The sequence below is a fragment of the Plecotus auritus genome (assembly GCF_963455305.1).
Source record: "Plecotus auritus genome assembly, chromosome: 13".
NCBI lineage: Eukaryota > Metazoa > Chordata > Mammalia > Chiroptera > Vespertilionidae > Plecotus > Plecotus auritus.
The window spans coordinates 2,383,044-2,398,854 of record NC_137779.1 but is presented as its reverse complement, the minus strand read 5'-3'; the positions used below and the strand labels follow the sequence as shown (position 1 = coordinate 2,398,854).

Genomic DNA, 15,811 nt, shown 5'->3' with positions numbered 1-15,811 from the left:
CACTCACCTGGGAGCTCCGTGTGGTTCCCCAGCCGCCAGGTTATCTGTGGGGGCGGCCTGCTCCTCACCGTGGAGCACATCAGTGCCACCTGCTCTTCCCTGTTTTGCGTTCTGATGACGGAAGCTTCCAGGGTTGACTTGAGAGGAGTTGCTAGAAAAAAAAAAACAGAGTTTTCTGTGCTGAATTAGCTGGTCTGCATATCTCAGGAAGCCTGGAGCCTGCTCACGCAGGGGTCACTGAGGGTCTGGTCTGAGTCATGGCATATTCTCCACCTGACCTCTCCCAGAACAGAGTTAAGAGTTTGCTGTGCCTGTGGCGATAGTCAGATAGTTGTTACCCAGCATGTGATTAGTCCCTGGGAATCCCCAAACTGACTGTCTTACAAAAGCAATGCTTCACATTTGATATATGACTGTTTTGATTGGTTGAGCACTAGGTGAGGAATAGAGACCTGAATTCTAGCTCCACCTTTGTCACCAACTAGTTATAAGAATTTGGGTTAGTCCTCCGATTTTGTGGTTTATCAGTTTCCCGGTCTGTGACATGAAGAAGTCGGGTTTTAAATTGGTTGTTTAAGCCCTAAACTTCCTGAGTCTATGACTCACTTCACCATAAGTTACTTCTGCTCTCTTCCAACATCAAAGGCATGTGTCTTACAAAGGGCTCCTTGATCTCTTTCTTCCTGCTCCCGCCTGGGACACACTTTGTAGTTAGACTCTCGCTCTCCCCATTCTACTTCACTCTTTGGTCCAGACCTGCGTTCTTCACATTCATTTCCTCATCCACCTGCCAGCCAGGCGTTGGGCAGCCAGCACCAAGCATGGCTCGATGTGTTAGATTCCGAACTAGTAGTCTAGTGATAGACTCCACCCCAAACTGTTCATGAAGAGATCACGTAGGGAAAAAGGATCGTGTTCAAGTGCAATGACGGAGGGGTGCACAGGTGCTGTGACTGCCAGGAGGGGACAGAAGGCCCTGGGCTGAGCACATGGGGTCTGCCCCAGGAGCCCCCCGCTTTCCTAACGCTTTGTCACCATGCCATTGCTTTATGGAAGGCACTGCACTATACTAATTCAGTAAGAGAAGGTATGACATGGGAAATCATGTTGTTAATTGAACTCTTCTGCCACAGAAAAAGCCTGCATGTAAAGATAGTGGACTTGAGTGTGACAAAACTGACATCCCTGAGCTGAGCCAGGTCTGGTGGGTCAGGAGGCTGTCACTGCTCCTCGAGTCCCGCCCCCCCCACCCCCGCACCCCGCACCCCGCAAGAGAGAGGAAATGGCTTTGGCAGAGGATGTGAGCCGATTCTCCAGTGCAGTTACACCTGACGTCATTGCTGTCATAATGCTCTCCTTTCTTTACACACACGTTTTGCCCTCTGGAACTAGTGTGCCAGTGCCTTGTGAACAGGGGTTGTGCCTGGTTCGCCTCTGATTCCCTAGAGCCTCGTCACAGGTCATTAAATATTAACTCTTTTTTAGTTCCCTGGAGAGGAAACTTAGTTGAGTCCAAAGACAAATTTCATGAATTCACATTTTAATCTAAGGGCTTGCAACTCAGAATGTTCCTTTCTGTTTCCTTCCAACAAAAGATGGCAGAGGTGCCCAGGTCATAGCTGGAGGGAACCTTCTAAAACTAAAATGTTAAGTTTAGAAATGACATGTAATGTTCCTGAGCACCCTGCTCCCTCCCGGCACCCCACTCCCTCCCGGCACCCCGCTTTGAGGCACTCACCCAGCACCACCACTTTCACTGCCTTAGTGCTCACAGAGCCGCTGTAATGTAAACACGTGTACACGCCTTCGTCGTGCGGGGTCACATTGGCCACACGGATGGAGAGCTCATTGGGGGAGTGATGAAGAAGCTGGTATTTGGTATTTTTTAAAGCTGTATGGGGTGAGTGGGGGAGAGCGTGTTATGAGGAAAGGTACCAGATGAATACAGACTCTTGGTGGATTGATTATTAGCAGGAATAGCTCTCGATTTCCACACTTTGAAGGAACAAATATCAATCTTGGATTGAGTTGGCTTACAAATTCTAGTGTTACCAGCTGGGTGCCTCTCCATAGCTTGAAATGAGAGTAGGAAATAAAATATGCCAATCCTGGTATCTGTGAAATAAACCATTTGCTTTATTTATGTTTGTAGGAAATTAAGAACACTGTGCTGGTGGAGGGTTCTGTGGCAGGAGAATTTTAAAGAATTTTAGACATTACATTGTGGAAAACACCCCACTAGCCCTGGCTGGAGTGACTCAGTTGTTTGGGCATTGTCCCATGAACCCAAAGGTTGCTGGCTGGATTCCCGGTTGGGACACGTGCCAGGTTTCGGACCCAGCCCCAGGGGAGTGCGCAGGAGGCACTCTCAAATCCATGTCTCTCTCTAAAAAAATAAAAATAAAAAAGTTGTGTGGTTTTTTGTTTTTTATTTTTTTTAAAAAGGATGCTTTAAAAAAATGCCCACTATGATTTACCTTTTTGAAATCTGATTCATTTGATATTGTCTTGTCAGAATGAGTGTGAAGAATGTAAAATAAATGCATTGATATTCATTGTTCCAGCTGGGTGCTTTTTATTTTTAGACTAGAGGCCCGGTGCATGAAATTTGTGCATGGGGTGGAGGGTTGTCCCTCAGCCCAGCCTGCACCCTCTCCAATCTGGGACCCCACCGGGATCGGGCCTAAATAGGCAGTCGGACATCCCTCTCACAATCCAGGACTGCTGGCTTCCAACCGCTTGCCTGCCTGCCTGCCTGCCTGCCTGATTGCCCCTAACCACTTCTGCCTGCCAGCCTGATCGATGCCTAACTGCCCTCCCTTGCAGGCCTGGTTCTCCCCAACTGCCCTCCCCTGCAGGCCTGGTCCCTCACAACTGCCCTCCCCTGCAGGCCTGGTCACCCCCAACTGCCCTCCCCTGCAGGCCTGATTACCCACAACTGCCCTCCCCTGCCTGCCATCTTGTGGCAGCCATCTTGTGTCCACATGGGGGCAGCCATCTTTGACCACATGGGGACGGCCATCTTGTGTGTTGGAGTGATGGTCAATTTGCATATTACTCTTTTATTGGATAGGATTTTTAAAGTTCATTATTATTTGAAGTTCCCCCAAAATTATGACTTAGTCCTTCCAGGTGTTTAGTTAATGGAGGATTTAAAAGTCACGCTCTGGAGGATTCCAGCCGGCAGCCGTGTTCCTCTTGGGTCTTTGGGGAGGCCCATTGCAGTCTGAGGCCCTCAGCTAACCAGTACTCCCTCCTTCCCTTTCTTTTTTTTCTTTTCTGTTGAGATTTAGAATATAAACAACAGAAACCAAGATGGCGGCATAGGTAAGCACCTAAACTGCTGCCCCGCACAACAATTTCAAAACTACAACTAAAAGACAGAACGGACACCATCCAGAACCACAGGAAAGCTGGCTGAGTGGAAATTCTACAACTAGAAGGAAAGAGGAAAGCTCACGGAGAAGGAGCGGCAAAGAGCAGAGGTACGGAGACACGTGCGCACAGAGAGGAAGGGCGGTGGAGTGCCTGGCTGGCTTTCTCTGGCGGGAGGGGGAAAGAAGCCCCCGACAGCACTGAACCCCAGTTCCGACTGCACTGAACCTCAGTTCCGGGCGAAACCCTGTGGACCCAGGCTCATACAGGGAGAGTTTGGACTGTCAGGTAGAGAGAAAGGCACACGGAGACTCGGAGACTCAGGGGAGCCACAGCGGCAGGGGTCTGGAGGCGCGAGTGTGCACAAAGACTGACTGTGGAGGTTGCCACGGGCTGTCCCTAGCAGAAGGGAGTCGGAAGCTCCTGACGGCACTGAACCCCAGTTCTGACTGCACTGAACCGCAGATCCGGGCGAGCCCCTGGGAACCCACGCTCTTACCGGGGAAATCTGGACTGTAAGGTGGAAACTCGGGAACCTCGGAAGGCAGAGGTCTGGAGACCCACCCAAGGGCAGGGCTGACGGGAAGCCAAGACTGTCTGCTCCACCCTGAGACTCCACCCCATCCAAGCTGAGCACAGAGGCTTTTGCAGTCTGGCAAGGCTAATCCTATAAGGCTGTCTCCAGCACTGAAAATCTCCCAGTGTAGACACAGCTGATCCTCACAGCCAACTAGCCTGCAGGTCAATTCCTCCCCGTGATACCAACAACAATCAAGAATTAACTACAACAAGGCTGTACACACAGTCCACAAAGGGGTGCACCAAGAGTGTCCACCTCAGGTTAACTGGGGAGGCAGACCCACGGGGCCATATAGGAAACCTAACACACAAAGCTACTCTACCAACTCAGCAAAGCAGTGAAAAATGGGGAGATGAAGAAACAGATCACAAACGAAAGAAATGGAGGAAAACAAACAACTGGATATAGAATTCAAAACCACGGTTATAAGGCTCTTCAAGAATATCCTAGAAAAGGCCGATAAATATAACGAGACCCTCGAAGATATGAAAAAGGATCAACTAGAGATTAAACATACACTGACTGAAATAAAAAATATTATACAGAGACCCAACAGCAAACTAGAGGAACGCGAGAATCAAGTCAAAGATTTGAAAAACAAAGAAGCAAAAAACACTCAACCGGAAAAGCAAAAAAAAAGAATTCAAAAAGTTGAAGATAGTGTAAGAAGCCTCTGGGACAACTTCAAGCATACCAACATCAGAATTATGGGGGTGCCAGAAGAAGAGAGAGAGCAAGATACTGAAAACCTATTGGAAGAAATAATGACTGAAAACTTACCCCACCTGGTGAAAGAAATAGACTTACAAGTCCAGGAAGCACACAGAACCCCAAACAAAAGGAATCCAAAGAGGACCACACCAAGACACATCATAATTAAAATGCCAAGAGCAAAAGACAAAGAGAGAATATTAAAAGCAGCAAGAGAAAAACAGTTAATTACCTACAAGGGAGCACCCATACGACTGTCAGCTGATTTCTCAACAGAAACTATGCAGGCCAGAAGGGAGTGGCAAGAAATTTTCAAAGTGATGAATAGCAAGAACCTACAACCAAGACTACTCTACCCAGCAAAGCTATTATTCAGAATGGAAGGTCAGATAAAGAGCTTCACAGATAAGAAAAAGCTAAAGGAGTTCATCGCCACCAAACCAGTATTATATGAAATGCTGAAAGGTATTCTTTAAGAGGAGGAAGAAGAAAAAAGTAAAGATAAAAATTATGAACAACAAATACATATCTATCAACAAGTGAACCTAAAAATCAAGTGAATTAAAAATTTGAGGAACAGAATAATCTGGTGAATATAATAAAATCAGGGGCATAGAAAGGGAATGGACTGATAATTCTCAGGGGGGAAGGGGTGTGGGGGGTGCAAGAAGAGACTGGACAAAAATCGTACACCTATGGATGAGGACCGTGTGGGTGGAGGTAAGGGCAAAGGGTGGGGTGGGAACTGGGTGGAGGGGAGCTATGGGGGGAAAAAGGAGAAACAATTGTAATAATCTGAACAATAAAGATTTATTAAATTAAAAAAAAATAGAATATGAACAAGCCTGGAACTGTTAAGCCAAGAATGGCTGAGCAAGGAAAGCTATTTCTCACCTGGAACCACAGCTGTGTCTCTCCCGATGTTACATGAACTAGAAGGAGGAATTCACCTCAGCACTATCGATGTTTGAGTCCCTAATTCTTTGTCGTGGGGGCTGTTCTGTGCACTGTAAGGAGTTTAAATGCATCCCTGACCCCTGACCCTTGATCTCAGCCTTTCTGCATACTAAATGCCAGACTCACCATGTCCCCTTTCCCCATTTATAGCAACAATCTTCCTGCAGGGTCCACCAGGGGCAAACTTGGCCCTTGGCTGTGACCCACCCAGCCAGATCCTGGCCTCCTGGAGAGACATCTGGTCATGCCATCGCCTTAAAAAGCCCAAAACAAAACATCCAAAAGCATTATGTAACAGCATCATCTATATATATAAAAGCCAAGTGACCAGAACGACAGAATGACCGCAATGACCAAAATGACTAGTCACTATGACGCGCACTGCAGCCCCTCCCTCTGGCTGGCCCCGCCCCCCAATTGGCCCCCCACCCTGATCGGGGGCGGGGTCAGCTGGCCAACCTCCGAGTGCCCTACCTCCTGCCGGCCCAGCCAGATGAGCACCCATTGGGGCGGGCTGGCCGGACCCTACTTGTGCATGAATCTGTGCACCGAACCTCTAGTCTCTACATGAAGTTTCTTGGTCAGAACTTTTAACCATAGTATTGGAATCTCGTCTTCATGGTTCATTTAGCTTGAAATAATTATTAGTTATTTTACATCCACCACATCAGTGCTTCATGGTTTCAAAGCCTGTTACTTTGTTAAAGGCTCTGCTTTTCAAAGGCAGAATAAAGTTTGCTGTTTTTGAAGATGTTCCAAGCCTGTGGCCTTGGAATTGTTGAGTGGGGATATAAAATGACCTCAGTATGAAGAGGAGGGTTAGAATCCTGCTCTCAGAAATGAATGAAACAGACATTTAAGAATCCTGCAAGCAAAACAAAAATGTAACTATGTGAGGGGATGCATGCTAACCAGACTTATTGAATATATACTCATGTCAATCATTATGTTGTACCTCTGAAACTCATATGTCATATGTCAATAATCTACACTAATAAAAGATAAAGATGTAAATTGACTGTCACTTTGCAACACCCACCAGCCAATCAGGAGTGAGTATGCAAATTAGTGGGACAAAAATGGCAGCAGCCACAGAGCTAGCCAAAGTGAGCAAAAGGCTTGGGTTAGTCCTGGCAATGGAGGAAGCCAAGCTTCCTGCCTGCCTGGGCCAGCCACTGAAGGAGGGGCCTGTGAGCGGAGGACACGGAGCCGGCCTGGGTGTGCGGGAGGCTTGGGTTGCCGTCGCCCAGGCTGGCCGCCAAGGGAGGGGCCTGCAAATGGCCCTCAGCCCCTTACCCAGGCTGGCCACGCCCCCATGGGGTGAGAGTCCCCACTGGGGGGCGTGGCCAGCCTGCAAACAGCCAGGTTGGTGCAGCACCCCAGCAGGGACCCTCACCTGATGGGGGTGTGGCTGCCTGCAAACTGCCCCAGCCCCTCACCCAGGCCAGCACCATCCCCAGTGGGGACCCCCACCCCAATGGTGGCATGGCCAGCCTGAAAACCACCACAGGCCCCTTGCCCAGGCCTCCCCATCCCCCAAGGGAACCCCCACCCTGATCGGGGCACCCTTCAGGGCAAACCAGCTGGCCCCCACCCGTGCACCAGGCCTCTATGCTATCTAATAAAAGAGTAATATGCAAATTGACCACCACTCCAACACACAAGATGGCTGCCCCCATGTGGTCAAAGATGGTTGCCCCCATGTGGACACAAGATGGCTGCCACAAGATGGCCAGCAGGGGAGGGCAGTTGGGAGTGACCAGGCAGGCAAGGGAGGGCACTGGTGGGCAATCTGGCCAGCAGGGGAAGGCAGTTAGGGGTGACCAGGCTAGCAGAGGAGGGAAGTTGGGGGCGACCGAGCCTGCAGGGAAGGGCAGTTGGGGGGACCCAGGCCTGCAGGGGAGAGCAGGGGAGAGCAGTTGGGGGGGGGGGGGACCAGGCCTGCAGGGGAGGACAGTTAGGGGCAAACATGCTGGCAGGGGAGCAGTTAGGCATCAATCAGGCTGGCAGGGGAGTGGTTAGGGGGTGATCAGGCCGGCAGGCAGAAGCAGTTAGGGGCAATCAGGAAGGCAGGCAGGCGAGCAGTTGGGAGCCAGCAGTCCTGGATTGTAAGAGGGATGTCTGACTGCCTGCAGTCAGACATACCTTGAGGGGTCCCAGATTGGAGAGGGTGCAGGCTGGGCTGAGGAACACCCCCCCCCACATGCACGAATTTCATGCACCCAGCCTCTAGTCTATACTAATAAAAGGGTAATATGCTAATTAGACTGGGAGACCTTCCAAAAGACCTTCCAGACGTTCTTCTGGAGAAAGCCATGGTGGCTTTTACCTGAAACTCATATGAGGTAGAGACAGTTGGGGCCAAGAGGGGAGGGCAGTTGTGGGTGATCAGGCCAGTGGGGGGGCCATTGGGGGTGATCAGGCTGGCAGGTGGGGGTGAGCTGGCTACAGGCAGAGTGGTTAAGGGCAATCAGGCAGACAGGCAGGTGAGCGGTCAGGAGCCAGCAGTCCCAGATTGTGAAAGGGATGTCCGACTGCTGACAGTTGGACATCCCTCAAGGGGTCCCAGATTGGAGAGGGTGCAGGCTGGGCTGAGGCACACCCCACCCCGTGCACAAATTTCGTGCACGGGGCCACTAGTCTATATATATAAAAGGATGATATGCTAAGTGTCTGTCTGTTTGACCACTCAACCATTCAACTGGCAGCTACAACAAGCACTGACCACCAGGGGGCAGACTCTCAATGCACAAGCATGGAAACATGGAAAAGACTGATGTATCTCAGAGAGAAGGGGGTGCAAGGGCAGGAAGAGATTAGCCAAAGATCTCATATGCATACTAGAGGCCTGGTGCCCGGATTCGTGCACTGGTGGAGTCCCTTGGCCTGGCCTGCACCCTCTTGCAGTCGGGAACCCCTCGAGGAGTTTGTGCAGAGGCTGGTGGAGGAAGGGGGAAGTGGAGGGCACAGGACACAGTGGCCACAGGCATGGGAGGGGGTGCCTGGGCTGCTGCCTGTCCATGTATATGAGACTGACAGCATGACGTGGGTGAGGGGCAAGGCCAGTCAGGAAAAGCCGCTTCTGATATGAGCCCCTTTCCCAGCCGCTGGGAGGTTCCCGTGCAGACGCCCGGGGCACAACCACGTGTGGGACAGCTGGTGGGGCTCCGCCCTCTGCGGCACTCCCACGGGCTTCTGGCCTCCCCATGTCTGTCCGAAGACCCCTGGGGGGAGCACTGGGGCAATTGATGTTTTTCCACTTACCAGGATGCTGGTTTAAGAAGATGGTGAACCCCGAGGGGGCCAGCCACTGCAAGGGCCCACGCTCCATGGCGGGCGCCACACAGCTCAGGGTCACCGGATGGCCCTCCTCCACCTCCACAGTCTCCAGGGGGCCCACCAGGGAGGCCGCTGCGAGTGTGATAATAAACAAGTCATCTTTTCTGTCAAACAACAGTTTAGCAGTCGCCATCTTTGCTCACGTGACTTGGCAGCCACCATGTTGGCCACATGATGTGCAGCTCCCCTGGGGGCCACCATCTTGAAATGGCAACACCAACCCCTTCCTTTGAATTAGCCAATCGGGAAAGACTGTGAGCCTGAGCTCCAATCAAGGGTGAGGGACAGGTCACGTGTGTCAGGATTAAAAGCCGAGGGACCGCCTGCTCAGGGCGCATGCTCCCTGACCATGTGCGCACCCTCCTGCAGGAGGAAAGCCGTCTGCCCTGCTGCCTGGCTCCGAGTGTGCTTTGGACCCCTGGACTTGGGGGCGCACCTTATTTCTTACACAAGGGAGAGAAGGGGTGTGGTCAGCTGGCTCCAACACCCACTCCCACCGGCAGGGACTCAGCCTCAACCCACCTACCCATTTATTTGAGCATTTATACACATTTCATTCAGAAACAGGATCTCAGCCAGCACCAACATGCGAGGCAAGGAGGGCTGAAGGGGGGAAGTCTGGATGGGAAAAGGGGGCAGTTGAACATCTACTGGCACTTGCTCTGTCCGACGTCAGTTCCTCTTACCTACATTTATTTATTTATTTATTTATTTATTTATTTATTTATTTATTTATTTATTATTTAATATGTTTTTATTGACTTTTAGAGAGAGAAGAAGGGAGAGGGCTAGAGAGAAACATGAATGAGAGAGAAACATCATCCATCAGCTGCCTCCTGCATGCCTCTGCTGGAAGTCGAGCCCACAACTGGGAATCGAACCAGTGACCTCTCAGCTCCTGGTTGACACTCATCCACTTAGCCACACAGCCAGGCTTACCTGCATTTAATTTAACTTTCAAACTAACCCTAGAAGGAAGAATTATGCGGCTCCCTCTATAGAAGAGAGGCTCAAGGTCACACAGCCCTGGGCGTGGGTCGCACCCAAGTCTGCGCGCTGCAGAGTCTACAGCCCTGGAACTCGGCTGGACTGAGTGATGAGCCCCAGGCCCCTCGGCCTCCTGGCCTTGCTGATGAAGGAGCAACATGTGCCTCCCGCACCTTGCAGGCATCCAGGATGGAGGGGAGGACGGGGCTCCCCCTCCCCCTGTCACTGCCCCAGGGAACAGTAAACAACTGATTTGAAGCAGCTGTAAGTTTATCCTCCCAAAAGGACAGTGATAGGAAAAGTAAGTTGGCACATTTGTTGCTATTTCTTATTTCTTCAAGTTTTAAATTTAAAACATACTTTTTCTGAGAATGACAATTCTTATCAATGAGAGTACAAAACACTCACAGAAGCATGAGAATATTGTGCGGTTAGAAATTATGAATATGAAATATAATGAGTTTTACTGCATTAGTTTAAATTTTTAAAAAAGAAAGAAAGAAGAAGGAAGTTATTTGCTTGTGATAAATTTCAAGTATTAACTGGTTTGGCTCAGTGGATAGAACGTCGGCCTGTGGACTCAAGGGTCCCAGGTTCGATTCTGGTCAAGGGCGTGTACCTTGGTTGTGGGCACATACCCAGTAGGGAGTGTGCAGGAGGCAGCTGATCAATGTTTCTAACTCTCTATCCCTCTCCCTTCCTCCCTGTAAAAAATCAATTAAAAAAAAATACTTTAAAAATTTTTTTTTTCAAGTATTAGGAAAAGTACTTTGGAGAGCTCTGGAAATTTAACTGTTCCATTCCAGAATTGTTCCAGAATTCTGCTTAGGTTGGGTCATTGGAAATATTCTAATCTATAAAATCAATCCATAATCTACATTATAAAAAGCCATGGCCGTAACACCATAACGACCAAACGACCAGTCGCCAGGAGGTGCATTGATGGGTCTCGCGGCGTGGCAGGTCTCGATCCGGGTCTCAGTCCCGGGCACAGTGGGTCTTGGTCCTGCGGGTGTGTGCGGGTGGGCTGGGCTGTGAGCACAGCGAGGCACACGCAGATGGGCGAGGCCACATGATTTTGCACACTGGGCCTCTAGTTGAATAATAAGGATATTAGTAGAGAGGCTTTGAGTGACAACAGAATTTTTCTAAGGTTAAACAGCTTCTGAGCCAAGAGTTTGAACCTAGAAGTAACTTCCATTGTTTCCATAACCATTTCGTTATGATTCTTGCTTTGCTCTCTAGTTCTTGTGTGTTAGCTTGCTTCCCACAAACTGACAGGGCTTTCTGGAGGGCAGTGCATATGTTTTTCATTTTTCTAAAATTCATTCCTTACAGGAACGCTCACTGTGAGCTTAAAAGACATGGTTGAACGCCCGCTCTCATGCTGGCGCTGCAATGCAGGCAGCAGGCAGGCACTGCTGCTCTCACCTTGCTAATAGAAACAGAGACAGGAGGAAGGTGGCTACATTGAATCAATGACAGAGTAAAAGCTGGTATTAATCAACACGCTCTGATTTCATCCTTGGGGCCAGAAGTTTATACTTAGCAATGTTGCCAATGTTCTTCCCTTTGGTAAAAAGGATTGCTGAGACAGGAAGCCTGCATCTGGGAGATGAGAGGGGTGAGACTTGTCAGCGGCCTGTTTATGAATAAATTAGAGGCCTGGTGCATGAAATTCTTGCAAGGGGCTCAGCCCTCGCAGCCCCGGCTTCGTCCATAAGGTTGTCTAGAAGGCCATTCTGCTGTCTTGTCTAATTAGCATATTATGCTTTTATTATTAGAGATGTCTCTCATTTTAAGGATCATGGTCTTTTGCTTGGGATACATGCCTAGGAATTAAATTGTATGGCTTTTTAGCACATGGTAAGAATTGTGTCTCCTAACACTATGTTTGCTCCTGTAATTCAGTATCAGGCGCTGACCAGACTGACCACGACTGGAGATGCCTGAGTTTAGATGGAAAGGGGCTGTGAAAGAGGCATAGAAAATTCGTTGTTTTCTTTACTCTTTGTTCCAAGCCTTGCTTTCGGCTGTATACGCCTATTTGTCCTTTGAGTTGTCATGTAGACCCCGTGCTTGATTTAGAGGCAGGCGTCACTGTAGGCAGGAGAGCAGCCTGTGCCATGGGGCTTGAAAAGCTTGCTCCGCGTGTCCAGGTGAGGTGAGAGGGTGGGAGAGGAGAGGGTGGGAGGTGAGAGGGTGGGAGAGGAGAGGGTGGGAGGTGAGAGGGTGGGAGAGGAGAGGATGGGAGGTGAGAGGGTGGGAGAGGACAGGGTGGGAGAGGAGAGGGTGGGAGGGGAGAGGGTGGGAGGGGAGAGGGTGGGAGAGGAGAGGGTGGGAGGTGAGAGGGTGGGAGAGGAGAGGGTGGGAGGTGAGAGGGTGGGAGAGGAGAGGGTGGGAAGTGAGAGGGTGGGAGAGGAGAGGGTGGGAGAGGAGAGGGTGGGAGAGGAGAGGGTGGGAGGTGAGAGGGTGAGAAAGGAGAGGGTGGGAGAAGAGAGGGTGGGAGAGGAGAGGGTGGGAGGTGAGAGGGTGGGAGAGGAGAGGGTGGGAGGTGAGACGGTGGGAGGTGAGAGGGTGGGAGAGGAGAGGGTGGGAGGTGAGACGGTGGGAGGTGAGACGGTGGGAGGTGAGAGGGTGGGAGAGGCGAGGGTGGGAGAGGAGAGGGTGGGAGAGGCGAGGGTGGGAGAGGAGAGGGTGGGAGAGGAAAGGGTGGGAGAGGAGAAGGTGGGAGGGGAGAGGGTGGGAGGGGAGAGGTTGGGAGGGGAGAGGGTGGGAGGGGAGAGGGTTGGAGGGGAGAGGGTGGGAGAGGAGAAGGTGGGAGGGGAGAGGGTGGGAGGTGAGAGGGTGGGAGAGGAGAGGGTGGGAGGGGAGAGGGTGGGAGGGGAGAGGGTGGGAGGGGAGAGGGTGGGAGAGGAGAAGGTGGGAGGGGAGAGGGTGGGAGGGGAGAGGGTAGGAGGGAGCACTGCTCCTAAGCTGCAGGACACATCTTATAATTGACCTTTCCCCATGATCCTCTTACTGACATTGAAGATGGAACTGGAGCGCCTCTGTTCAACTGTTTTCACCTAAGTTTGGAGTGAGATCTTCACCTTCTTCATTAGAGGGCTGGGGTGTGGGGTGCCCTCTCTGCTCACCACTTCCTCCCTGCAGGCTTTAGAAACATGCACCCTTTCTCTGGGGCCCTGAGCGCTTGTCCTCCTGCTCAGTGTTCCCTGTCTGAGCTCCAGAGTTCCATGTGGCTCAGAAATGCTCGGGTGCGGGGCTCGGCAGTAAGGGCCTGTGGTCTTTCTGGGTGTCACCACTCCCATTGGTAGGTCATGCTCATGGAGTGGACTGTGGCCTTCTGGGCTTGGCTGTTACTGCCGCAGCTGGAGTCATCCCTCTGTGCCCCGCATGTGCTATGAGGCTGCTTGCTGAGTCGAGCTGTGAGGTCTATTTACCGGGACTGGTTTGTGTACGGAAATGGAACCTGTGACCTTCCCCATCTCCACCTCCAACCCCATCAACCAACTGTCCTAACAGTGGGATGGCTTCACGCCAGAGCACGTGACCAACCTTCAAGCAAAAGGGCAAGCAGCCCTCATGGCCACCTGCCAGCACACAGAAGTGCAACATGGCCCTTCCCGCGTCCTCAGTGCTCTCCAGGGTTTGGGATCGCAGTGTGGTCTCCACCTCCACTGGAGGTCATCACAGTAGACTGCAGAGAATGAAGTATTCTTCCTTTCTCTTACTTTGTTGGTTAGATTTGCATATGATAATATTAAAAGCTCCAGAACAGAGTCTGTCCTGCAGGGACCCCCAATGGACATGTCCAACTGGAGCTCATTATTCCTACTGCTACCATGCCACGCGCACACCTCACACAGACGTACCACCTCTTCTTCCAGTGTTTCTTAGTCTTCACTAATGTCAGCACCAGCATTGAGAGTCTCTCTCTCTCTCTCTCTCTCTCTCTCTCTCTCTCTCTCTCTCCTCTCTCTCCAAAGCATATCTTTAATCCATTATTCCTCTCCCTCTCTTTATTTATTTTTTTACTACTATTACTACTTTAGCTGAGGCATCCTGGTTTCTTTCTTTGCCCATTGCAATCACTTCCTTCTAGTCTCTGCTCCCTCTAGTTTATCAACCTCATCTGTTTCTATAATTACATTTTTCTAGACTACTTGGAAAGGCTCCATTGCTTGTAAGAATCAGACCAAAATTCCAGAAGGTTCCTTCCTTCTCCTCAGCACCACTGGCTGATGCTCCTTTTCAAATGCTCCATGCAAAGGCCATTTGCTGCTTTCAGGGAGGTCCAGGCTCCTGGAGACACGTGGCTTTGGTCCCAGCTGTTCTCTTGGCCTAGAATACCTTTCTTCTCTCTTTCAAGACTCAACTCAAATTACACCACTTTTGTCAAACTTCCCAACAGCCTTTAGGCTCCACCCTCCCCACAAGGGCCTACTGACTCTCCTCCAGGTCCCACAGGCTTGGACTAGACTCTCTCACAGCACTTAGCACATAGTGGTTACAAGTCTGTCTCCGTGGCTAGGTTACAGTTTTCTTGGAAAAACTGTTGGCCATTCATGCATTTCATATTACCAGGTCCTAGCACAGAGTGAGGTTTTAAGTATCAGTTGAATTAATGACTAAAAAATAAGTAAATGCATAATGTATATATTCAGTAATTAGATGCTGACTTTGTAGTTATTACGCTGAATAACAAAGATTAGAGCTAAGTGAAGACCAGACACATGCAACCAGAGCCTTACTCAAACCAGAGCCTTATTCCATGACCGGTGCGGTCTGAGGCAAGCTGTGCTTCCATCAGAGAGTTACAAGGAGGAGCAGTTCTGCTTTGCAGATAGAATAAATACATGAAATAACAAGTGTGAAAATTAATCTGTCAGAATCCAATTATTTTCAATATAACTTTAAAGAAATTGGCTCAAATACATGTCAATGCACATAAGGCTATTCCTGTCCAAAGAAGAGTTAGGAGGACCCACTCAACCTGTAGCTGTGCTGTTGTCTCCTGTGTTCGACCTCCACCCAGTAACCACAGTGGAGGCTACAGGGGTGGGTTTTCATCATCCACAATACAGGGCAATGGGGTTAATTTTGAAAAATTCTTCATTCTTATTGTTTTAACCATCCTAGTACCTATTTATGCCAATGACAACCTTAAAAAGAGGGTAGGCTCCAAGATTATGGGACTTTTCTGGTCTATAAATTTTTTGCAGCCTTAGAAGTTGTACACTAGAAGCAGATTTTCTGCTTCTTTACCAACAAGAAAGCAACATGGTCAGCTCCTTTCTTGTTTGGGACTCTAGTGGGCCTGAGCAAGGTCCACAGCCAGCACACAGCCCTCGCTGAGGCCAGGTGCCCACTGGGCCTTAGGTGAGTTTTCACACTGGGGTTTCTCAATAATGGATCTCCCAACGGTGTGAGCAGTGGCTGTCAAACTTTTGATCCACGTTATGAAAGACATTATCTGTCACAACCCAGTACACACACACACACACACACATGCATATACTAGTACAAGCATACACACACACACATACATGCACACAGATTGGTTCACAAGAAAATACTTTTACTATGTGCTTTGTGGGCTGCTACTTACATTGTAATTAACTACTTGTGATAACTTGGGCAGGTTATCTAACTCCTTTTAACCTCAAATTTTATCATATGCAAATTAGGGATGTTAATACCTATCTCAGTATCTTTGCTAAAATTAAACATAATTAACAAAAATTACCCAGTACTGTGCATTGCACAATAAATATATTTCTCTCTTCTCTTTATTAATAATATTGAGTATATTTCCAAATAACTTGTCTTAGGTTTACCATAAAACATAGTCATTGCTGT

The 15,811-nt window shown here is 49.7% G+C and overlaps 1 protein-coding gene across 1 annotated transcript in view; it reads right to left on the bottom strand.

Annotated features, from left to right (window-relative positions):
• Positions 1-15,811, bottom strand: part of CRTAM (cytotoxic and regulatory T cell molecule) — a gene marked incomplete at both ends in the record, with an annotated part of 42,204 nt that overhangs the window by 14,592 nt on the left and 11,801 nt on the right. The window contains 3 exon segments of the mRNA XM_080649862.1: positions 8-151; positions 1,739-1,891; positions 8,888-9,034. Coding sequence (XP_080505988.1) covers positions 8-151; positions 1,739-1,891; positions 8,888-9,034 — 444 coding nt within the window.